At 42.2% G+C, this 23863-nt stretch overlaps 3 protein-coding genes across 4 annotated transcripts; 1 reads left to right on the top strand and 2 right to left on the bottom strand.

Moving 5' to 3' along the window:
• Window positions 1-923: 923 nt before the first annotated feature.
• Window positions 924-2131, bottom strand: LOC108150780. 2 transcript variants are annotated; one of them, XM_017279079.2, is made up of 4 exons: window positions 1910-2126; window positions 1665-1844; window positions 1410-1603; window positions 926-1349 (listed from the first exon to the last, which is right to left on the bottom strand). In XM_017279079.2, the coding sequence occupies exons 1-4, from the start codon at window positions 1961-1963 to the stop codon at window positions 1277-1279; spliced, it is 501 nt and encodes a 166-aa protein (XP_017134568.1). In that variant the 5' UTR covers window positions 1964-2126; the 3' UTR covers window positions 926-1276. The 2 variants fall into 2 exon arrangements, with proteins under 2 accessions (XP_017134566.1, XP_017134568.1); XM_017279077.2 differs by having other exon boundaries at window positions 924-1349; window positions 1410-1844; window positions 1910-2131.
• A 392-nt stretch (window positions 2132-2523) lies between these two features.
• On the top strand, window positions 2524-4261 carry LOC108153645. The gene is made up of 3 exons (XM_017283749.2): window positions 2524-3062; window positions 3148-3722; window positions 3789-4261. Exons 1-3 carry the CDS (start codon window positions 2609-2611, stop codon window positions 3849-3851), a joined length of 1092 nt encoding a protein of 363 aa, XP_017139238.1. The 5' UTR covers window positions 2524-2608; the 3' UTR covers window positions 3852-4261.
• Window positions 4262-18952: 14691 nt separating this feature from the next.
• On the bottom strand, window positions 18953-20080 carry LOC108165542 (coactosin-like protein). Its single transcript, XM_017301615.2, has 2 exons — window positions 19337-20080; window positions 18953-19264 (listed from the first exon to the last, which is right to left on the bottom strand). The coding sequence occupies exons 1-2, from the start codon at window positions 19709-19711 to the stop codon at window positions 19148-19150; spliced, it is 492 nt and encodes a 163-aa protein (XP_017157104.1). The 5' UTR covers window positions 19712-20080; the 3' UTR covers window positions 18953-19147.
• Window positions 20081-23863: the final 3783 nt, after the last annotated feature.

Below are 23863 nucleotides of genomic sequence, written 5' to 3'. Positions count from 1 at the left end.
CCATAGAAATCCACATTTCCGTTATCAAAAATTATTTAAAAAATTTTTTGGCAAAAACAATTTTTGACAGCCATGGAAAATTGTTTATTAAAAGAAACAGCCCACCGCCCACCGCCCTGCACTTCAACTAAGACGCTACTTAAAAACTGTTTGATGGCACAACAACAAAAAAGAATAGAGAGGAGAAATCCAGAAAAGAGATCAAAATACATGTATCAAAATGATTTCAAGGCGTGACGAAACATGTTGAAATGTAACAACTTGCTACCCGCCGCCGTCGACGTGGGTCTGATCGACAGCAACTTGTGCGGAAATCCCGGGAACAGGGACACGGCCACGGACGGGATGCGTGTTGTGTGGGGCGGTGGGGGGTGGGGGGGTACGTACACACGTTTTCCTACTCGTCGGGCGTCGCTCTTTTGACAACTCAAGTGACGTATTACTCAATGGGTCTCGTCTCTCCCTGGCTTTGGCTTTGGCCATGCCTGACAGAAACTCCAACCCCCCCCCCTCCAGGCTCAATCAGCATCGGCCAGCACCCGCAATGGGAATGGGAATGGGAACGTCGTCATCAATCTCTGGAAAAAAAGTGTGTGTTGGGTAAAAATCTCTGCTGCAGTTGCGGCAAGTTTAAAATGTCGAAAAATTGTTTACTTGATGGCGAACGTTGGTCAGGAATTTCATGGGAAAGTGTTATAATTTAAATGAGAAAGGCATGGTAATTGATTCATCTTGATTCGCTGTAAATATTGGATTTGTGTGTTTCTGGGAATCGGTAGAAATACACACACACACGCACACACATTTTATTTATTTTTATTTGAAAGAAAGGCATTTATTTTAAATATTTTTCTATGACAATTATAGAGGTTTTATAGGTTCTAGGAGGGAAGCAATCCTTGGCTTTTTTGGTCTCTCCAATTGTACATCTCTATCCGACTGCCAGAGAGAGTTCGAATCCGTTTCCCAGGACAGCCATTGACCATTGACTAAGTGGCACAGGAATATGGGATGACTCTTACCAATTTCCAATACCAATATAGTCCACTGAAATGCATTAGAAAGTGTCTCCTCCTCTAATAAGGAACGCAGAGACTCGGATAATACTTAAATGGAATTATTATTGGTATTTTGATCTCCCTAATGAAGAGATATTGCACCTTTTACGATGACTGTACCTCCATCTCATGCCAACTTATTCCAAGTCTTTGCAGGAAAACCACTTTCTCTACCTTTTAAATCCCAAATTAATTTCTACACAAATTTCAAGCTGCATTTAAGGACTTTTTTCCCGCAACCAGGCTGCATGAAGCCTTTTTCGGACTCGTTTCGAGGGTTTCGCGTAGATCCTGGGGGCAAATCGATGGAATCAAGAGTGTATTAGACATCTCGCAAATAAATACACGTACCATTCCTCGGCGGGCAGGTAGATGTTGCAGATGACGCCATTCAGCAAGTGAAGAATTCCGGCCAGAAGGCCGAATCCACCGGCTATAAAGAACTTGTACTGGTACTCGTTGCCACAGTGATCGAGCATGGACAGGAGCATGATTAGGCTGGTGAAAGTGCACAGGACGCCGCTGGCCAGATTGAAGACGATCGCCTGTAAAGCAGGCACACACATGTACACCACACCATTCAGTCGGTGGCCAGTGTATACGCACAATTGGATCGAGTCCAACGCTGAAGCAACACACACGACACAGCACGAAGATCACGCTCTCCGCGGTGATGCCCGGCAGAAAGTAGACGTACATCAGCACGGAGCTGCGGAACTCGCCGGCCAGCACACAGTGCGTGTACAGCAGCATCACCAGGTAGACCAAGGCCAGCACCTCCGACACCTGGGAAGAGGGGAGGGGCTCTGTGGTAAGCCGCATCGAGTGCCCATCGGAGCTGTGTACGTTACCGCCGTGAGGAACTGCAGCACCAGGTTGACGATACGAACGGAACAATTCAGCATATTCACAGACAATTTGTACAGCTAGTTGACACAAAAAACAAACTATTTTCTATGCATATTTTCCTCCAACGTGGTAGGCCAAGGCGCATTCAAGCAGTTTGTTGAGCTCCAGGCTCCAGGCTGTCCTAATCGAAGGCAGGGGTGGCCTTTGGTCGCCGTTTAACATAATATGCTTGATTTCCAAGAATTTCAGCTTTCCTCGGCATAAAACACACAAATCAGCTGTTCTCAAGACGCCTAAGAAACGCGCGGCAGTGTGAAAAGGCTATACATTTAAGATGTTTCTATCTCTATCTCTTTCTATCACACACACACATGAACATGTGCTCTTTCCGCAGAGAGCGAGAGAGAGAGAGAGAGAGAGAGTCGCCTCAGCATTGTTGCTGAGAAAGCAAAAGAAAACGAAGGACAGAAAGAGAATGGCGAGAAATGTGAATCGAAAGAGAGAACGCGAATCGACCGCAGCTTGAAACAGATTCACACTCAAATGCAGCCCTGGTTGAATATCGATACACAATATATCGCCGAGCTTTAGGGACTCCCATCTTTGATTTCTATGTACATACATACTTTTTCTGTGTGCTGTGTCATTGCAAAGACGTGTTTTTTTTGTGACTTTAGTTTTTTGTTCATTTTTGCTTCAAAATGCTACTAAACTTACCCCTGGAGATCGTTGACAAATTTTTCGGTTACCTGGACGAGACGGACCAACTGAATCTGGCCGACGCACACCAAATACTTGGAAGCGCTTTTTTCTACCATGCTGGCGGACGATACGCACAACTTGACTGTTCCAAATACATAGACGACGATCTGAAAGTTATTCTGGCAACGTGTGGATCCTCTGTAGTCAATATTAACATTGATCTCATTGTCGGGAAGTCAGTTATAGATCTTGTGCCAAAGTATTGCCCTAAATTGGCATGCGCTCAATTGTGTGTAACAACTGGGAATATCAACGCGATCAAATCCATTTTAAGCATGAAAGACCTCGAATTCATTCTGATTTGGAGTATGGATTATGTGGAATCGGATATTCTTCTTCACACTAATACAGGCTGCAAAAAATTGGAAATATGCTATACTTCGAATTCTGAGGGTAAGATTGTCCTATCCACGTTATTTAATATCGAATTATCCGACAATTATTTCGTTTACATGTGCACTCGATGACTATGTTATAGTCAGCCATTTACAGAGACTGGAACACCTGGAATATTTGACGATTTATTCGAACCGTAGGGCAAGCGTAAACCATATTCTTGAAGTATGCGTTCATCTGAAGAAACTTAAAACTTTATGTGTAATAACAGCTGAGGACAACACGACATGTTCAGGGCATCCTTATCATGATTTTGTGTATCCTCAACTGGAAAGCCTTACATTTATGTTCTGCCCATTATGTTCAGTCTTGCCATCATGTCCGAAGCTCCGCTCGTTGACCCTGTCTTGCAACAAATATCGTAACGTTAGCATTGGACAAATCATCGCAAAATATGCACTCACATTGGAACGTCTGAAAATACAGTTAGAGGAGAAGCAACCCAACGGATTTACTGCAGAGGTTTTTTTGGAAGTTCTTGGAGAATGCAAAAACTTGCAGGCCTTTACCATGGACACCATTAATGTCATAACGGATGTGTTCAACCGACATCTAGAAGCCTTCATGAACATTTTAATAGCGAATGGTTTCAATGAACACCGTCGTTTTTTAGTGACTACCGGCTCGTCGATTGCCCAAGAACAGATGCAGAAATTGGTGAGTGTGTGGAAGAGAGATGAGACAAGAGACATGAGAGATAACAGTCAACACTTTCTATTGCAGGCGACTGATTACCTAAGCTCCGAAATATGGAATTTAGTTAGATTCCAACTGATTCGTCAATAGGTTAGACGCACCCATTCTTGCATTAAAATTGGAATAATAACTTTTTATTTTTAAAGAATTCAAAAAAGTTGATATGCAAAAACCTTGCCTATTTAATTATTCGAAAAAGTACAGAAATTTAGCAAAATAATGTTTTTTAAACAGTTTCTTAAAGCTGTGTTAAATAAGTTACTTTTTTCTTGGTCACTAGAATAGACGCACTAAAACTAAATAATTTTTTGAAGTAAAAGTATTTGAATATGTAAATCCTGATACCGTTGTCTGGGAGTTTTCCTACGCAAAGAGCTTCCTTAATTGATTTTCGACATATACTACAAGTAAATCCAAATAAATGAGCGACCTGGGAATTTGCAAATAAAAAAAAAAATTCCTATAATGAAACATTAATTTAATACCAAAATACCAGACACACACAGTCGAATAAATAATAAGTAAATTATGGATATGTGCGCATAACTCATAAAAGTTTTACAAGCATAGAAAATGTGAGGCGACGCGGAGGCCATTAAAATCCATTTTAAAACAACGCTTCCAGGACATAGATCTCGTAGCACCGTTACCATGCCGGAAGGATAAAGCGCGCTTTACGCTTCGTTTGATTTATAGGCTAGGCGCAGGGTTAACGTGGCCTGAATAAAGGAAAGAATGGCCAGAGCAGAGCAGAGCAGATCGGATCAGAGCGGGACAGGGGCTGGTGGGGGGCTTATGCATATGTGTCTTACACTTGTTATCGGGCGTATCACATCACATCCCACACCCAGGACCCAGGACCCAGGACCCAGGACCCAGGGACAGGAACAGAACCCGTGTCGGCGTTCCACTTTATGTGTTTATTTTAATTTTCAATGTTTCGTCGGACCTCTTTTATGGCTCTCAATTTTTGCGCTTGTTTTACGAGCGCATTAAAATTAAGGCCAGACAGACAGAACAGGAACAAACTCAATTAGATAACGAGATGGTGGGGAGGGAAGGTCTCCTTTTGCGCGCTGTAAAATTCACTTGGCTTCACACACACTCGCTGCGGCATCTCTGAGGAGGAGGAGGAGGAGATCCGATCCGATCCACCCACCGACCCCCAATCCATTCCGCTAGCACACACATTTTTGGAAGCGTGTTAATTTCTTTTTAATTCCTGCTCTGCTCTGCTCTGCTCTCGGGCCAGTGAAAGTCTTCCTCTCTGTCTGCTCCACTCATAAATTAACGTTTAGTTACGGTACATAAAAATCTGTCTGAAACAAGCAGCCCCAAGTCTGAAGTGGCGTCAATGTCAATGGGGGCTGGATTGTTACTTTTGAAGAAGGTAAAAGGCAAGCCCATACTTTCGTTATGGAATTGAGAGAGGTAGAGATCAGAATATCATTCAAATAAATCAATAATATCCTATAGAACTATAGACTATTATTCTGCTTCTGATCGGTTTGCCTTCAAGGAAATATAGTGATGGAATGGCCCTCACTCCTCTGGAGTGGCCTAAGCCTAAGTACCATCGAAACACCGAAGAGATTTATGTGCTCTCTCTCTCTCTCTGTGGAATCATTAGCCCCCTTGGCAGCACTGTCTGTCAGTGGCATCATTAGTTTTATTTAATTATGCCTTTGATATTGATTGCTTTGTTAGAACATATTAAACCCCCCCTCGATGGGACTGGGACGGGGTCTGATTTCCACCGCCTATGGAAAGTTCAATTAAAGTATTCTCTCCCCCTCCTCCTCGCATAATGATGATTCCAGCTGTGATTGTGTTAACCGCAAAACCGAAAATCCAAATCCAAATCGAAAGAAAAGAAATATATTTGATAATGAATAATGATGTTGATTTGACACTTGAATCGAAATCGTCACGCTTCGAGTAGAGGGCCAGTGGCCACAGGGGCTGGAGTCGCGCTGGTTCCGCGGCTTCTTCGGAGGAGATCATTCAGGGATCAGCAGTTGGATTTTAATTTAATTAGATTTCCAGAACCAGAGATGATCGCCACATAGTACTCCTCCAATGAGTATTGTATGATAATTTAATGGAGCATGAAATGCCTGCCTTTGGCCTCGTTTTTTTTTCAATTTTTTGTTACGATTTCACAGCGTTGCAAAGTGGCCGCCTAATGAAGGGAGTCCTGTGTGCACTGGGGGTCAAATGGTATCCTAATAGCCGTGACAAAGGTCATTAGATCGGCAGAGTGCGTTTCTTTTGAGCCTCAACAAATAACCTTTGAACAGTGGGTCTCCAAAAGGTTGCCATGGATAAAATACAATCGATTAGAGCTTCGGAATGAAATCTCATTATCCACGAAACACACACATTGAATTATTTAGGGTACGCAGTGCTCCTCGGGCGCTTATCTTAAGTTGGGCATAATTTATAAACCTGTCTGCATCTCGTGTCGACATTCATCAACTTTTTTGCTTGCTAGCAACTTCATTAAAATTAGCTCATAAAATTTGCAGCAAGTTCTCTGCGCCCGAAATCTTGTTTAGTTTTCATTTATGGCTCAATGCCCCAAACCGAACCCAACCCGAAACCAAGAAATCTTTGCCGGAGCGGGCCAGACGATGCATCCTCTTCAGGACCCTGACAGACGCACTTCAGCATAATTTGCTGTGACAGGCTTCAGCGTTTCCTGGGCGCTGGCTGCGCTTCCTTAATTCCACTTTACCGAATGACATTTAATATGCAAAGTTTTCAACTGAAACTGGAGCTAAAGTTGGAGCTGGAGGCGCCTCTCCTCGTGCATATCTTTTGATGACTTTTGTTGATTTTATGCCAACACATTTTGCGGTAAGACACACGACACTCGGATGGATCTCTCTGCAGGAATCAGGAGCAGAAACATGTGTAGCAGAAGGAGGAGCTGCTGCTGTTGCATTTTTGGCACTTGGCGAAACAATGGACCATCCCCGAAACGGCAAACACCCAAAACAAGTGGCGGGCATTTGGCCCGGAATGTCTACGGGAATACCCTTTATTACAAAATAGCCTGGGCATAGCTTTGCATACTCGTACTTTACGGCCGGGCACCCGGCACCCGCACAAAAAGATCGTAAACTTTAATGACGCCCTTCTGAGGGGGGGGCTTTGCGCCAGTCGCGCAAAGTTGTTGCCTTTTGAAATATGAATAGACCAATAGACAGCACTCCCTAATACCCGTCTTGTTAAGGAGATTAGTTCCAGCCTCTCTGGGGCTCGGGACGAGCCATCAATAAAATCGGTTTACTCAAGTTTTTGGCCACTTTTCAATCGGCATAATTGCCAATGGGGGCGAGCTTGTCTCTCCGTCTTCTGAGCCAAAACACGTACACAAATTTAAGCTCGTAAAATTTAATATTTCTCGCCGAAAGTTTCGGGTGTTTTTTTTTTGTTGTTTTTTGTTAGGTGAAAGCATTAGTAATTTATTACTGCAGGCTTAGGCTCCTGCATAATTTGTAAATATATATAAATCCTTGTAAAGAAATCATAAAATTTTACAACAGTTGAGTGGAACTTGCTTTTGTCGTTGGGCTTTTGTAATCACAAATTATGATGGGATTTTAGAGAAGGTTTTATTCCAAGGCTCGGGCCTCAGAGGAGTGAGGTAAAATAGCATCTGCCACCGCTTAAAGTATATATTTTATAAAGCAAGAACTATTCAAGAAAATATAGACAGTTGAATAGCTTAAATTACTTTTAATTCAATAGCAATAATTATTCCAATATTAAATACAAAACACAAAATAGATTAATATATTATTTCCTTTCAGCAATTTCCTTTTGGGGCATCGCAAAAGAGCGCAACAGAAATTGGTGCGTGTGTGGAAGGCCTTTTATTTTTAATTTAAAGTTTAATTAAACTAATTTTTCTTAATAACTTTATTTATTCACTTTTTATCTATGTTTTAGTTCCAAAAATTTAATTAGAATTAACGTGATGCATTATATTTCTTCTAAATTTTAATATGAATATTTTCGGGATTATTTTTTAATAATATATTTTTTTTTTAATAAATTTTTTTTTAAATAAATAATATGTTCTAAAAAAAATCTAGAACGAATTAATGTTTCAGAACTTACTCCATTGACCTCAATTAGCGTACATAGGTTTTGTGAGGTCGGGGTCACCAAGTCAAAATAGGAAAATCGGCATCTCTCTGTTTTTGAAGCTCCTTTCACGGACCCTAATATTTGATCCTCGAATATTTGTAGCCGCTTCGAATTTTCTTGTGCGGTAAACAAACTCCCTAAACAGAGCCCGCCTCATTTTCCCACAACAAAACACTGCGTTTTGTGTGCTCTTTGTGTGTCGGTTCTCAGACGGTGGTAAGTGCCAATCAAACCGAAAAATATTTGTAAATTTGACAAAAGAAAAAGTTTCCCAAGTTAAATTGCGTGCGAGCCGATCCAAAGATGATGGAGATGGAGGATGGTGGATGGTGGATGGAGGATGGGGGATGAAGGTTTTACCTACCAGCATAAAAATGCTGACGATTTATGCCCAGGGGAGAGCCCAAGGTAGAGGCCTCAAAAGAGTTGAAAACAATCCATCAAACGAAACGCTGCGCTTTTGATAAGAACGCATCAATAAAGCAATAAAATGTCTACAAATCAAAACGATAAGAAAACGGAGTTTTGCCAAAGATTCGCCTCGGAAGAACGGGGCAGGGCACCCGGGGAAAAAGTCACGTACAGCACGCACTCCGTTCTGGGGCGGACTATTAATATTAATGGTTCGGGTCGGAGTCGGGGTCGGGTCTAACGCACTGGGCGTTGCACTTCGTCGTCTTTGGGGTGCTGTCTGTCAAGAAAGCTGTCTACTCTCTACCCCTGAGGAGCTGTTCTTTTCCACAAATTGACATGTGACACCGGGCGAGACCAGACCCCTGTCAAAGGGTTGCCATCTCTCTCTCTCTCTCTCTCTGTGTGTGCGGCATGACGAAAAATAACAATCGGATCGGATCGTTGCGGTTGTGATTGGGATAGGGATTGGGATTGGGATTGTGATTGGAAATCATTAACATTTCTGATAACTGTCGGGCCACTGTGATCCATTAGTTATCGGCAACAACTCGCGGTAAGCTGTGAGGCCTTTAATTGATCTCGTGCTCCCTGGCTGTGCCCCTGCCCCTGCCTTTGCCCCTGCCCCTGTGGTTTTATGTTAATGAAGCATCATCTCCCAATCCGATTTCGATACGGTTTCAGTTTTGTTTTCCCATTTTTCATGCTTGCTTTTCAATTGGCTTTCCATTATGTTTGCCTGATTTCCTCGTCTGCTGTTTGGTGATTTTGTAATCATCAAATTAATTGTTAATTGATTTCAGTACCACCAATGGAAGAGCTGTTAGAGCAGAATATTTCCTTCATTCTCTAGCTTTTAGACCATCTTAAAGCCTGCTGACGTCGCAATAGACCTGGAGTCCAGTCGCACAGTCCTCTCCTAGGACAATACATAACTTGGCGATTCCTAATTTGTGGACGGAACCCCACTTTGGACCCTCCCACCAATCAATTCGGACACATTTCCGTTCTGACCAAAATCTGTGTGCGGTGATTGACTTTGATTTTCCATTGGGGGTTGGATGTCAGCCCTTGGACAAGTGAAAATGAATTTTCCAACAACGCAAAAGAAGAAACAGGCCGCTGAAGAAGTAGGAAAATGTCTTATAAAAACTAACGATTGGCAATTGGTTTTTACTATTATTTGCTTGGCACTTCCGCTCTGGTTAGACGCCGATGGGCGTGTCCCAGCCCCCAGTCCCCACATCCACTCCCTCAATGTGAAATATGTTAAGCCGATGTTGAGTTTGTTGCTGCCTCCCCATTGTCTTTGGGATTAATTTCCTTCCAGTGCCGTGCACTTGCAGGAAAATCATAAAATTTTATTTGTACAACTTCCTCGGATTCGCTTCCTTTTGTATTTCGAATTTTTTTTTTGTTTTTTTCGCAATCCACGTGAACCGTGGGGGTTCTCTGGGGTATGCTGGGACTCTGTGGTTGTTGGTGACAAGTAGCCGTTCGTTTCTAACCATTTGATCTCTGGTTTGTGTGGCGTCGGGGTCACCAAATAATAAATATCGTATTTATTTGGATTATTTTTAAGCGCAACAGGTAATGCTTATTTTTAAGTCAATAATTACAATATTATAATTTATTTTTTGAATATATTTAATTATGGAATTTATTTATTGAATATTTTGTTCAACTTTTTTGTTTTAGTTTTATCTAGGTTTTATTTAGAGGTCCTTTTCCTGCAGGGTGTCTGGCCAGACCAGTCGCTCTCCTCTTTTCGTCCTTTTTTTCATCCTCGGCCACTCAGTGGATCTTAATTATGTGCGTTTCCTGGTGCCACGACTCCTTCGCCTCCTCCTGCCCCACCATGCTGCATTAATTTTTAGTGTTGAGCGCTTGTCCGTGGCCGGCGAGGGGGGTACAATGTACAATACAAATATTTTGGTGGTCTGGTAGCCGCCCGCCCCCCTTCTCCGCTCGGGATATTTGTTTGCCGAGGTAAATGCAACCAAAGCCCGGGCTGGCGGTGCGTTAAGGCAAATTTGTAGAGCGCAAATTGTTTGGCCAATGCAAAGACTTAACTCCATTCAACGTCCATTCAGGACTGGGAACGGAGGGCGGTGTGGCCAAGGGGGGTGCGATGAGCCATACATTGTTTCAACTGCCTGACAATTTCTAATTTATTGCAATTATGTGACGCACGTCACACTCAACTGACCAGCGGACAGAACTGACCATCGGCCGACACGTGACCAATGTGCCACTGGAGGACCCTTTTGGGTTTTCTCTGATTGGAAAACACTAAAACAGATATGCACTGACAGAAATTAGGCAAAGGCAAAGGCAAAAGGGAAAATAAAATCAGGAAAATTACTAAACATTTTGTGGAGAAGGCTCTTGGGATTGCCTTGGTTTTTGGGGAAATTAATTTTTTTTCTAGTGTATAAATGTATCTTTATAGACAGAGCGGATGATGGCCCCTGGGCCTCTACTGCCTTGACCATTCCATGGAGATTTATTTTACGCTGATAACACGCTTAAGTAAATGCTGTCCCTGCCACCCCCTTGCTCTAAAGAGTGTGTCTGTGTGCCATCCCCCCCCCCCCCCCCCCAATCCCAATTTAAATGGCGATTAAATCTGCTGGCATTGATGGATGTGTCCAAGGCGTACGTAGCCGAGGCCTGGTCCGGTCCGGTCTGTGCCTGTGCCTGTGCCTGTCCCTGTGCCTGCTTCTGTGTGTTCTGCGGTCAGAGTCTGTTCAGGATGCGGCACCGTGTTAACACTTTTGTACAATTGCCAATTTTTCGCCAGCAATCCTTGATGAGCCGCCCCCCTCTCCCTCTGTGACAGTCTCTGGATCTCTCTCTCTGTCTGTGTGTGTATGGAAGTGGCTTTTGTGGTGTTGTTGTGTGTGTGTGTGGGAGGCAGGAGTGGACCTGGCATGCGGCTGATGCACTTCAATATTCATTTGAACGCATAATTGATATTGACGAACAATGTTGCCACTACAACAATGTTGATGGTGAGTCGACGCTCCCAAATGCACTGCCAGAAATTCAGTTCGGGTCTGGCTATTGTTTGTATATATTTTGTTTTGGTCCTTTGAGGTCAAATGTTTATGTATGAGGCTTCATTGAGTTGTGTTTTTGTTGCTAAATGTCCTTCACTTTAATCCTTTTTTACTTCCTGTCACTATCATTCTCTATCAGAGACTCTCCTTCGATTTCTGGCTCTTTTCTATGCATATTCTTCCAAGCATCTCTTATTCCAAACAAGTTTATCCCCATTCCACACCTACCCACTCTTTTTGTGCATCTCTCTTTCAGTGTGGCTTAGCAGTGCTCTCTTCCTGTGGGACTGGAAGCGCTACGTGGGCCTAGAACTCCTTTTCGCAAGGTTTTTATTCTACTAATTCTGCCGTTTCTGCTCTAACGGTCTCTCGGGATTTTGTTTTGTCTGATTTTAGATTTTATTTATTTATTATTATTATTTATTCTCTTAGCCGCTATTTCTCTCAGTGTCGATTACTTTGTGCGCTTGGAAAAACGTCTCCGCCCCCGCCTCCCCCTGCCCCCCGCCTGCCCGTGTGCTGTGCCTACTTGGGGCAGTTAATTTTTATAAATTTCCATGTCAGGCCCCCAGTGTTCGATGTGGCATGCAACATGTTTGCCATTTCCATTTCCATTTGCACCGCCACCCTCCCCCTCCCAACCCGCTATACACACACACACACACACACACACACATATGTACTATATCGGATATCTGAGACTCAATTTTTGGGGGCTGCTGCTGCTGCTGCTGAGTCGAGTTCTTGCTGCTCGTTTTCTATCTGTCAGTGTCATGTCACGTACGAGCCAAATGCATTCAATATGTCCGGGCCCGGGCCCAGGCCCAGGCCCAGGCCCAGGCCCAGAGCCATTGTTGCTGTCGCTGTCGCTGGATGTGGCTCTGGGTCTCGACATGGAAGCTGCAGGAGTGTAAATTTAATTTAGTTAATTGAAACAATTTGTTGCATGCGACAAGCAGCAACAGAAACAGCCAACTCCAAGCAGATTTTCCTGCTTTTTAACTGATTTTCGTTTGAGGATTTTCTTTTTGCATTTTTTGGTTGCAGGACAAGTAATGGGTGGTGGGTGGCGGGTGTCGGCAGGTGACGGGTGGGAAAATTCCATATGAAATACAATATAAATTCGCCCTCGCCCTCCCCCTGGCCCTCGCCCGCAAACATGTCAATTTGGGCTGGCATTCGTGTCGGTTTGCGTCTGGCAGCCCTCACAGCGGGAGATCTCTTTTCAATTTGATTGAAATTGCACTCAATACACTTTTGTATATTGATATATTAATTTGCTCTCCTTGTTTTTGTTTCCCGCTTTTCCCTGTCAGTGTTTTTTTTTTATTTTTTTCTTTTTTTTTATAAAAATACTTTGGTTAATTTGCGTACAAATTGAGACAAAGGCCCTCGGAACAGTCAATGAATTTAATTAACATGGCTTGGCAGTCCATCGAGACCGACGAGCGCTTTAAGTACTCTGTAAAGTCGAGATACATCCTCGTAATCGGGTAAATTCCGCAAAAAAAGATACGAGCTCTATGGAAGTGGCTTTAAGCCCGCAAAGCTGATAAAACTGGAGGACAGCCTGGGCAAGTGGTTGGAAAATGAGAGAAGTCTCCAAAGAATCCTGTAGAATCTTCGACTCCCCTAGAAGCCTACACTCCGAGGAAAATGGCATAGGAAATGGAAATAATCTGTAGGAAAATTGAATGGAATTCACTGTAGAATTAATATAATCATATTTAAAAAAAAAACTTTACAAATATAAAAGTATTTTATATTCAAATAAAAAATAGAAATACAATAGAAAATTACATAACAATAAAAAAAAATAAAAAAAAATTAAAAAAAGAATCTAAAAAAATCGTAAAAAAAATACTTGAAAAAACAAGTTTTTAATACGACAAATATTTAAATTAAATATAATACCACCTTAAAATAAATATAATGCATTAAATTTAATATAAATATAAAAATAAAATAACAATAAAAAAAAATAAAAAAAAAAAATACTTGAAACCCAGTTTTTAATACGACACATATTTAAAGTAAGTTTAAAAACACCTTAAAATAAATATAAGCCATTAAATTGGCAGGAAATATATTTTATATAAATATATAAAATTAGATAACAATAAAAAAAACTAAAAAAAAAAATGTTAAATAAACTTTAAAAAAATACACATATTTAAATTAAATTTAAAAACACCTTAAAATAAATATAAGCCATTAAATTGGCAGGAAATATATTTTATATAAATATAAAAATTGCATAGCAATAATACGACTTATATTTGAATTAAATATAAAACCACCTTAAAATAAATATACAACATTAAATTGGCAGGAAATATATTTAAAATAATATTCATATAAATATACAAAAATATTAATTTAAAATATATATATTATATTTAAATCAACAAATTTTATTTTTATGTGAAAATGTAAGTGAAAAGACTTTTCTTTATGCAATTTTCACTCTCGATGCAAGTAAATAAATAAATAACAGTTTGATTCTCCGGCCTCTTTTCTCCGAGTGTACACAGAGCCGAATCTATCTATAGGCCTCCCTGTAAGCCAAGACGTTGCACCGCTTCATTGGTTACTCCCAGCCCCTAGGATGATCTCTTCAAAGTCTATAGGAAATTATCCAGCATTGAAATTGGCCAAAGTCAATGACCAAATACAATACGAAATGCAATCGCAACAAAAAACGCATTTGAGCGTTAAAATGCAAATCAAAATAAATGGCATTTGCTCAAGACAACCCCACCCCCTCCGCACGCTCCCTCCCACCCTGCAGCCGGCGCATTTAACCCTCAGTATTCTGTGGGCAAACACTTGATAAATTTGCGTAAAATATCTCGTATTTACCTTGCACTTGATGCCAAAGCAAACTATAAGATACATGGCCGGGAACAGGACCTGTCCGGTGTTCGGTGCGAGGGAGCGAGGCGGCGAGGGATGGGGTGCGGAATGCAACTTCGTGCGTGGCTAAATAAACATGGAAATTTGTGGAAAATAGACTCGAGAGTGTGTGGCCCAGGACTTTCCCCGTTGCACATTTTGTGGCCGCATGAGGTGGTCTGTGGCAGGGGGCAAGGGGCAGGGGGGCAGGGGCAGGGGCAGGCATACTGCCTGTCACTTTGAATGACAGCCCAAGTCAAGTGTTGTTCGGCATTGTTCTTGCCTGTGGCCTGTGTGTTGTGTGTTGTGTATTGTGTGTGGCTAGCCAGAATGTCGTTATGGAAAATGCATAAAACCAGAGACAATGTTTGTCCTGTCCCCCCCCCCCCACCCGGGTCCCCATCTCTGGCCTTCTGTTTGGTTTGGGGCTTACTTGTTTCCTAGGTGCTAAACTTTTATCACACGTCCTGGGGATGGGCCTCGTTTAATTTCGAATGCAAACCTTCGGAGAGCGTTGACTGCGAAATTGTCTTTTGCCCAAAAGTGGGAGGGCGGGGGACCTCCACTCCACTCTCCTGCCTTCTCAGGGTGCAATTTCGAGACGCATTACGCATGCATGGCTGCCTAAATAATGTTGATTTAACATTATCACGCGTCGTGCACTGGCAGGACCGCCGGGAGTGTGGGGGCTACTCTCGTATGTGTGCCCCACGATGGCGTCACTTAGGCGTAGGGTCAACATTGTCGCAATCCCTGGCTGTGGGCCGAAACAATCGATTGCTTCTGATGGGGCGTCTAATTGGAGGGAAACCATTATCGAAGCTCAGCATATAAGATGATTATAATGCAGCACCCACACGGTGCAGGACTTCAGCAAACGATGGCAGCTCAAGATATTGCAATAATCGACCATCCATAAAGGGTATTCGTGTATTATGGAATCTGGGACTTTGTGGCAAAATTGCTTATTGTATCCCCCTTTATATCGATTGTGCGGTTGGGTTTTGTTCTGTTCTCATTTGATTTATTTTACTTGTATTTCTGTGGTCTGTGCCTCGATTTTGGGTATCCTTTTTTTAAATTTTAGAATCTAAAAATCTAGAAGATGTTGAACGTAATGTTTCTTCTATTTACCCAAGTACTAAACCTCCAAAGAATAACATCTGAATATATCCCGACCATCCAGGGACTCATTTACTTTTGTGTTTCGCCGTAATTTTCATTCAATTCTTTCTTCTTCGAACCCTGCCCTAAACCTAATCAGTTACCACGCCTCTTCTTTTCATACACACCTCAACACACAGCGAGGATTTTTTGGGAACAATAGATCAACAAATCCCGAACACTCCTCCAGCAGTGACAACAACAAATCGGAAGACATGCCGACAAACGCGAGGACACGTGACCCGTGGCCGGCCACTCGAGATGGAGAAAGAGAGATGCACGGAGAGAAGAGAAGAGAAATGTCACTTCCGCTGGCTTAACACGTTTAAGCCAGCCCGCCCGACCGCCCGACCGCCTGCCAGCAGCCACTGTGGACCACTTTCACCCAAACACAGGATCATGGGGGGTGTACACCCACACACACCCACTCCCCTTCCTCTTTTGCAGAGGGCTACTTTCTAATTTATGTTCTGTCAATTCTTTTGTCATTTTTGGCGACAAAACAACAAAAGTGGAGGCGGTTGGTGGATGGTCCTGTGGTCCTGCGGTCCTCGAAGGCGTCGCGTCGGCTGGACGCGGTCGCACTTAATGAGTCTTAAGAAAAATTATTCGCAATTAATAATTATACTCATATTGTTTCTCGGCCTATCGGGTGGGTCCACTCAATTAGAAGAGGGTGGCCGAGAGCGCTGTCTGGGCGGGCTGGGCTGGGAGAGGGGAGAAAAACTGTTATTGCCGTTTATTTGATGTTTGTCATTTAATCATTTTGAAGTAGACTTATTTGTTGTCATTCAGAGCTGGAAACGGCATTAGCAATGGTCGGAGAAACGCTGCAAAAGTATGGGAAAATTCACGATTACTGACTGTGAAAGATTTCACCAGTTTCCGGCAGATTTTTTTCATTCAGTTTGAGGAGAGACTTGGGTAAAGGTTTGTAATATCAGAAAAAACTGAACAAGAAACTCTCCCAGGTTGAAAACAAATTTAAATTTCTATAAAATTTGAATCGAAAATTTAATAAAAATAGTTTTAAATATGGTCCGTATTTTATCTGAATATAAAACACTTAAAAATAAATAAAAATATAAAATTTGTGGCAAATATAGTATATTTAATATGAACCTACAAATATTTAATTAGAATATGAAATTAATTTTGATTTTTTTGTAATTTAAAATGAACAGAAATTTTAATTCGAAGGACGCATATATTTATTATGAACATACATATATTTTATTTAAATATTAAATATCTGTATTAAAAATTATTAAACATTTTTTTTAAATAACAAAATATTCAAAACTTTTAGCAAATATATATTTAATATACGTACAAATATTTAATTTGAGTACTAAATAAATTTTGAATGTTTTTTAATTCAAAATTAATAAATATATTAAATTTTTAGGAAATATATATTTAATATGAAACTGCCAATATTTCATTTAAATATAAAATAAATTTTGATTTTCTTTTATATATAAAATAAATAAAAATATTTAATTTGTAGGCAATAAATATAATATAAACCTACAAATATGAAATAAATGAAGTTCGAATATATTATTAATTTTAAAATGTAAATGAAAACTTTCCTCTTTACCTCCCCTCCTCGACTTTCAGGCATTTTAGTCCAAAAAAACCCACATTGGATACACATTTTCTTGGGAAAGTTCTTCCGAAAAAAGCAGAAAAAACTGCAGGTGATTATAAAACGAAGTCCTTACAAACTGCTTCCGATCGTAAAATAAATTTTTACAACCAAATTTTCGAGTAATTAAATAACAAAAAATTTGTTTCGTTTCAAAATTAAAACACATAAAAAAGAGGTGCTTTATAGTGGGTTCCGAGCTGGTCCGAGCGACTTATGGCTTTTAAATCGGCTAATTAAAGGAACAGCTTGAAGCACCTTGCACTTGCACCCGTCCAGGCTCCGCAGCGGTCTATAAATCGTAAAAATCGCACCGAGGAACCAACTATTAAATAGCCGTAAACATTTTACATTTTTACAACTGACAAACACATTTTTTTTTTTTTGTCGGTGGAACCCTAATGAACTTCCCCCTCGAAGTGGAAATTGAAATGTGAAAAATGCAAATTGAGTTGAAAGTTTTACGCCTATTTGGGTGCCTAAACACTTAATTATGGGATGGGAAAAGCAACCGGCTCGCTGCCTCTGACACCTGACTGGCCATAAAACGTTACTTAGGCGTTAAGAGGCCCGGGAAATTAGCATACTAACTGGCCACGGCCAAGACGCGGGCAGAGGAGGGCGCGAAGGAAATTAAAAAACATAAAATTTTCGTTATCAAAGATCGGCGGAATAAATTTCCCCCTTTTTGGAAGGCGTTGAGCTGCAAAACTATTCGGGACCAAAAAAAAAAACAACAACAAAAATGCCCACACAAAACGGAGACATTAATGTCAGGAACTTTGACTAATTGCCCGACTCAGGGCGCTGCACTTCCCCCTGCACTTCGGGGCTGGAAAGGAAGCGCGCTCGGGCCTTTCCCGATAAGATCCGAGAGACAGGCCAGGACAGACCAGGTAACAAGTGCGGTGCGGCCTCTGTGGTTGGTTCCCTCTCTTGATAAATTGTGTGCTAATGGAATGTCATGTCAGCGTTTGTTTTGGCCGACTTTCAGCCGAGGAGAATGCCCACAGCCAGTGATGGAACCTGTAACATTCGATAACAAAGCCGCAAATTGGCGTGGGCGTCGGCTTGGGCGTCGGCGTCAGGTGCAGCCAGGCGTAAATGTCCGAAAAAAGTGAATTATGGCTCTGCCCTCGCCCCCATGTGTGTGTCCAACAAAAAAACACAAAAAAAGAAAAGGATTCATTTGTGTCACGTTGTGATGTATTTGTCCGAGAGCCCCAGCCTAATGCACACTTCCGCCCTTCCGGGCAATCCTTGCTTTCCCAACCGATCTTTATCTTCGGGTTTGGTCGGGAAATATTAGCAGGAAATATAGCAAAAGTTCAGCTCTGTATTTTCTGTTTTCCATTATTAATTGCTCCACATTAGCGCCTATTGTTGGGCCTTGTTTTGTTTTTTTTGTTTTTTCCTCTGGCTAAAAGGATGTGTTAATGGCGCCTAACTTTTGATCGGCTGCCAACTGATAGCTTGATGGGCATTTCCTGCGGCTCTTACACCCTATATTTTGTTACAAAAACTTCGATTTTTTGGAGAAAATGATTTCAACCATTGAATAAATACAAGTGAAGAGCCCAGGCTTAGGGACAGGCACAGAAATCTACGACGCGACGGCCCTAATATTATTTTCACACTCTAAGGAATTTTAATTTTTTAATAGGAATATTCTTTAAAGGTGATTAAGGCAAAAAAACGCTCAAATTTCCGCTCTTCAAAGGTGCGACACTCACAAGGAAAATCAGTTTCTATTGGCTAAAAACCCGCTATAAAATCCCTCGGAGTGCCCTAATTAAATCAGGAAAATATGTAAGAAAATTATTAATTGTTTCTTTAATAATGTCTTTACATATTACATAAATTAAAAATTGCATACAATTAATTCATAATAATTAAGTAGAAAGAGGGGAGCAGAGTTTGTAATATGGTAAGCAAAAAAAAAAAATAATAGACGTTAAATGAAGATCGTCGCGTGGGCATGGGCATGGGTATGGGTATGGGTATGGGTATGGGCATGGGTATGGGTATTGGTATGGGAGAGCACCCTAATTGTCCCGGATACCCGTTCCATAGTTGGCACCACCGGCGCGGATCAGGGCCTCGCGAAAGAGGCCAATATCCAGCTCTGGCTCCTCGTCCGCCTGCTGTTCCACAGCAAAGTTCTGCCATAGAAAGAATTAGGATTCGGATTAGGATCTCTGGGTCCCGTATTTCAGCATGGAAAGTACACTCACATGGAGCACATCCTTGATGATGGCCTTGCCCGTGGACATTTTGGCCCGCTGAATGACGCCCACCTCACGGCCAATCCACGTGAGGAATATGAACTTTTTGCGCTTGGACATCTCATCGCCCACCTGTATGCGTATGTACCCGAAGGCGCACTCCGAGTCGCCGAACTGTTGGCGAAACTCCTCGAAACATTGGCCCCGTCCATGGACAATGATCTGTGGCCCATCGAATTTGAAGACCGCCCACTCGGTGTCTGTGAAATCAGAGCGTACGTCCTCGTAGGCCTCGCGAATGACGTCCTTGTCCAGCGACGTTGCCAGTGCCATCCTTCTCGGCTTTCTCTTCACGATCTGCTCAACCTCTATGCCGTCCGACATGGTGGTGATTTGATTTGTGTTCCTTTATTCCTGGTACTGGGATGCTCCGACTGCTGCGCTTGCTGCAAAGAAAATGCACGTCGAAGTCCGGTCCGGTCCACTCGGTTGGATGCTGGGATGCCTGTGTTTAAGGAGGCTCGACGTCGCTCTTTTTCGCACCAGGAGGGGGGAGGGTCAGGCAAGCGCAGTTCTTCTTCTGGTTCGTTGGGGGAGAGCAGTGCAGTGCTGTGTCAGAGTGTCTCAGTCTCAGCGTCTCAGTGTCTTTCCCAGTCCTGCTAGTTTTCTGTTGGCTAACAAAACAATGTAATGCACAGTACAGAAGTGACAAACGAAAACAAAAATATTTAACGATAAAAAAAACAGAGCCAACTTAGGCATCCGAACCGTCCAGAACGAAAAAACCGAATTAGAGCTACTTGATTGATTCCATGAAAAAACTAGTCAAATTATGGTAAAAACCTGTGAAAGTCCCTGAGTCCCGCGCTACCAGCCCTTCTTTCGTCTATGGAAAATTTTGCTAAAATGTTAATCAAATGGTGTGTATTTTAGAAAGCTGTTGTGTGGCCTCTGTGGATGTATTACTACTGTGGTCTTATCAGCCTAAAGGAGGAGACACTCCATGGCCTTATCCCAGTCCCTGATATGCTGGATTTTTTGTATCACAATCGGGAAAGGTATCCAGCTTGTGCTTGTCCTTGACTTGGTGTGTCACCACGAGGTCCGATAGGGGCCAGCAAGGCAGACAGGGACCGATGTCCAGGCCAAGGAGCGCCAGTCACAGATGAAATGAGTAGTCCAAAACGATCTTTTGGCGGTTTAAATGGATATGGATAAATCAGCTTAAGTTTTTCGTAAATCGTTCTTGAAATTTTGATATTTTTTTGGGCTTTGAGCACTGGTATCTTGGAAGAGATTCTGCAAAGAGAACAACCAACATATAGAATTATAATATTAAATCTTCTGCCTCTTGCTCTTAGTTTTTATAATAAAAAAGTTTAGAGAACCCTCCTTGATAATCTATTCTTTCAGTGTGGAATATACATACCAACAATCAGTGGAGCTGGATGGCCAGAACTAACCCTGTTGAAGGCATCTCCAGGAGTACCCATAGCGCTTCCAGCCCTGGCCACACCCTGGCCTGCCTCATAATCGCACTATTTATTGCCATGATACAACATTATTTTCCACTCGCTTCGAAAGAAGACCGAGGAAGCATCAAATGCCCAAATGCCCAAATACCCAAATTGATGATTAGCATCCCTCATGGCAACATCTGTTACATTTAAATATACCTTTTCCTTTTTTCGTGTTGGCACGTTGATAAATATTAACCCACAAAAAAAAATAGTCAACGGGGGGGGGGGGAGGGGTTAAACACAGAAACTACCCCCTAGACAAACATTTTTAGATAAAATTAACTAAAAAAAAAAAGAAGAAAAAACTGCCGAGTCAGAGACCTGCTGCACGTGCAATTTGTGTGCCCCGCACTAAGCGCATTAGGTTGCCCTTCCCCTCTGGGGGGGGGGGATGTCTGGGGTCTCGAGGGTTGCCTTGCTTATTGTTTGCATATGTGTAACAATTAAACATTTTCCTCTCTGCCAGACATTTTTTATGAGCCGCTCCCGCACCCCGGGACTATCATTAACACCGCAGAGAACCCACCGAACCCACCGAGCCCAAAGAACCAACCAAAGAACCAACAAGTGCAAAATCTGCGAGTGGTTATCGGCTTAATTATTATTATGGGTCCCAGAAGGCAGGCAGCCGGGTGTTGTCGATTGTGCCACCCCGCCCCCGCCCCCGGCCCCGTCCCACGTCGTCTGCACTTGACTCTCTCTCTCGCCCTCCGCCTTGGTTGGATTTGAATATGTTTGGAGTTTTTAAATATCCTCTGGTTGATATTTTCGGGTGCGAGTCTTAATCCGCTTAGCCGCACATGTTAATAAATTTATTAGCAGAGCAGAGGTCTCTTGACTCCCGACATTTGGGGGTGTGGTCTGGTCTGGTCTGGTCTGGGCAGCATCGTTTAACCCATCAAATACCCGGCACTCGAAGAGTTTTAGGGATACATCAGTTTTGTGCTGGAAGGAAGCCTTTCCGAGACCCATAAAGAGTTTAGGGACCTACAGACCCTATTTATTGTATAGCTTATATGTATACCAACTGAGTGGCAGGTTTCCGGTTGGTTAATCGATCTTTAAGGGTCTGTCTCTAGGGCTTCGACGTGTCTTGGAGTGCCACAAATGTCGTGATAAATCTGGTTGACTCTCTCTGGTCTCCCTGTCGCTCTGCGGTAGTTTAACCTTTCCGTGGCACACACGACAGCCCAGAGAGCAATTGAAAAACTTTTCCAACTGTCGGACCCTAATTGGACCCAAAGGAGAGTTGGCCAACTCATAAAACACGCTAATTACACACCCGCACTGAGAATAGTTGACAAAAAAAAAACTAATCTAAAACTAAAACTGACCCCGGCACTTGACTGCGGACGAAGCAGAGCGGACCGCAGCTGTAAATTAAACAGTTGACAGTTGGGTGAAAGTGGCTCCTGCCCCCTGGCCCGGCCAGACTTTCCTCTCCTGCCGCACAGGTGTTGCGGGTCCTGCTGGCAGGTGGTTTTCATTAGGCGTTATTGACAGGCGCAGCTAACGGCACTATTATCCGAGGCGTTGACATTTGTTACCCGGCCGCAGGAGTGCTCCCCCGGGGCGCACTCCAATCAAAAAGGTCATTAGAGAGGGAGGTCAGGGCAGGGCAGGGCAGGGCAGGGCAGGTGCCTTATGCTGCTGACTTTATCAATGGTCTAATTAAGGTTATAAGGTAATTAAGTAACTAACAGTAGTTTCAGGCTAATTTCACTTTTAATAGAATTAATTTTCGATCAGAGTTCGGAAGATCGCGAAATAAACAAAGGACTCACAGATGGGTGCCGTGGGTATCCCCCCCTCGAAACGGGCAAAGGACAAGCATAGCGAATTCTGGGTGGAGGCATGTCCTGGCGTAGCTTGCAACAGACAGCAGGGCAGCAGCAGGCAGAGAACTCAGATGCAGGTCCGTGTCCGTGTCCGTGTCCGGGTCGGCCAGCGGCCGCTGGGCGTTACCAAAGCTGAGCTACAAATATGCAAATAGACACAATTTTTAATTAGCAGCCAAGCGCAAATTTACCCAAAAACCAACCGGAAACAGACACGCGGACAGAGACAGACAGAGAGACAACGACTGGGAGTGAGAGATGTCAGCAACAAAAGAGACCCGCGAGTAGCATGGCGAATGGATACATTTATGGGTGTATCTGCATCACATACTCGTACTCATCGCACTCGCATTAACAACAAATTCATTAAAATGCGCAACACAAAAAAACAGTTGAAACAAAAATAAATGCAGAAAAAACGATGATTATTAAAAATCTAAAATAAATAAAAGATGAGAGCTGCTTTTTTCTTTTTGTTTTTTTTTTTTTTTTTTTTTTTCGTCTTTTGCCTTTGGCGAATGACACAGAACGGACCCAGGGCCGGGCCGGAGCAATAGCAGCTGTTTGCATATTGAGAGCGCCAACTCCCACCCGGAGGGATCAAGATTTATTGCGTACACGCCGCGTTGTGCAAGTCAAAAGGTAGAAAGCACAAAAAGTATACGTACTACTCGGCAAAAAAAAAAAATAAGAAATAAAAAAACAAAAACAGAGCACAAAAAGAACACAAAGTTTGGTAGAAAACATTTCTGTGCATAATCATTTGAACTACGCGCCAGCCGCCGTCTGCTGAAGCAAATTTGCTGCCGGCATGTTACCCTACAATAAAAACAGCAACAAAATAAATACGAAGGCTTCGTATAGTCCAAAATATACCCTATACCCTTTACCCATTGGAACTACTTTAGACATGCTCCATAGACAAAAAATATTTAAATAAAATTAAAAAAATTTATATATTTCAGAGATGAAATTTTAGACCTGCTCAAAAATAGGGAATTAATGTCCGATCTTATGGAATTTATGTTGAAATGGATAGAAAAGGTTTAAAAAAAAATATTTAAAAAAAACTGGTACAATTGGTATAAAATAAAATAAAAAATTACAAATAAATATGTAAATTAAAAAATGTATTAAATACTTAGAACAATTTAATCGCTTTTTGATTAATATAAAAA

This window comes from Drosophila miranda, chromosome XR (assembly GCF_003369915.1).
Source record: "Drosophila miranda strain MSH22 chromosome XR, D.miranda_PacBio2.1, whole genome shotgun sequence".
NCBI classification, from domain to species: Eukaryota; Metazoa; Arthropoda; class Insecta; order Diptera; family Drosophilidae; genus Drosophila; species Drosophila miranda.
Note: the sequence above shows the minus strand (reverse complement) of the source record. Positions and strands in the feature narration are given on the sequence as shown.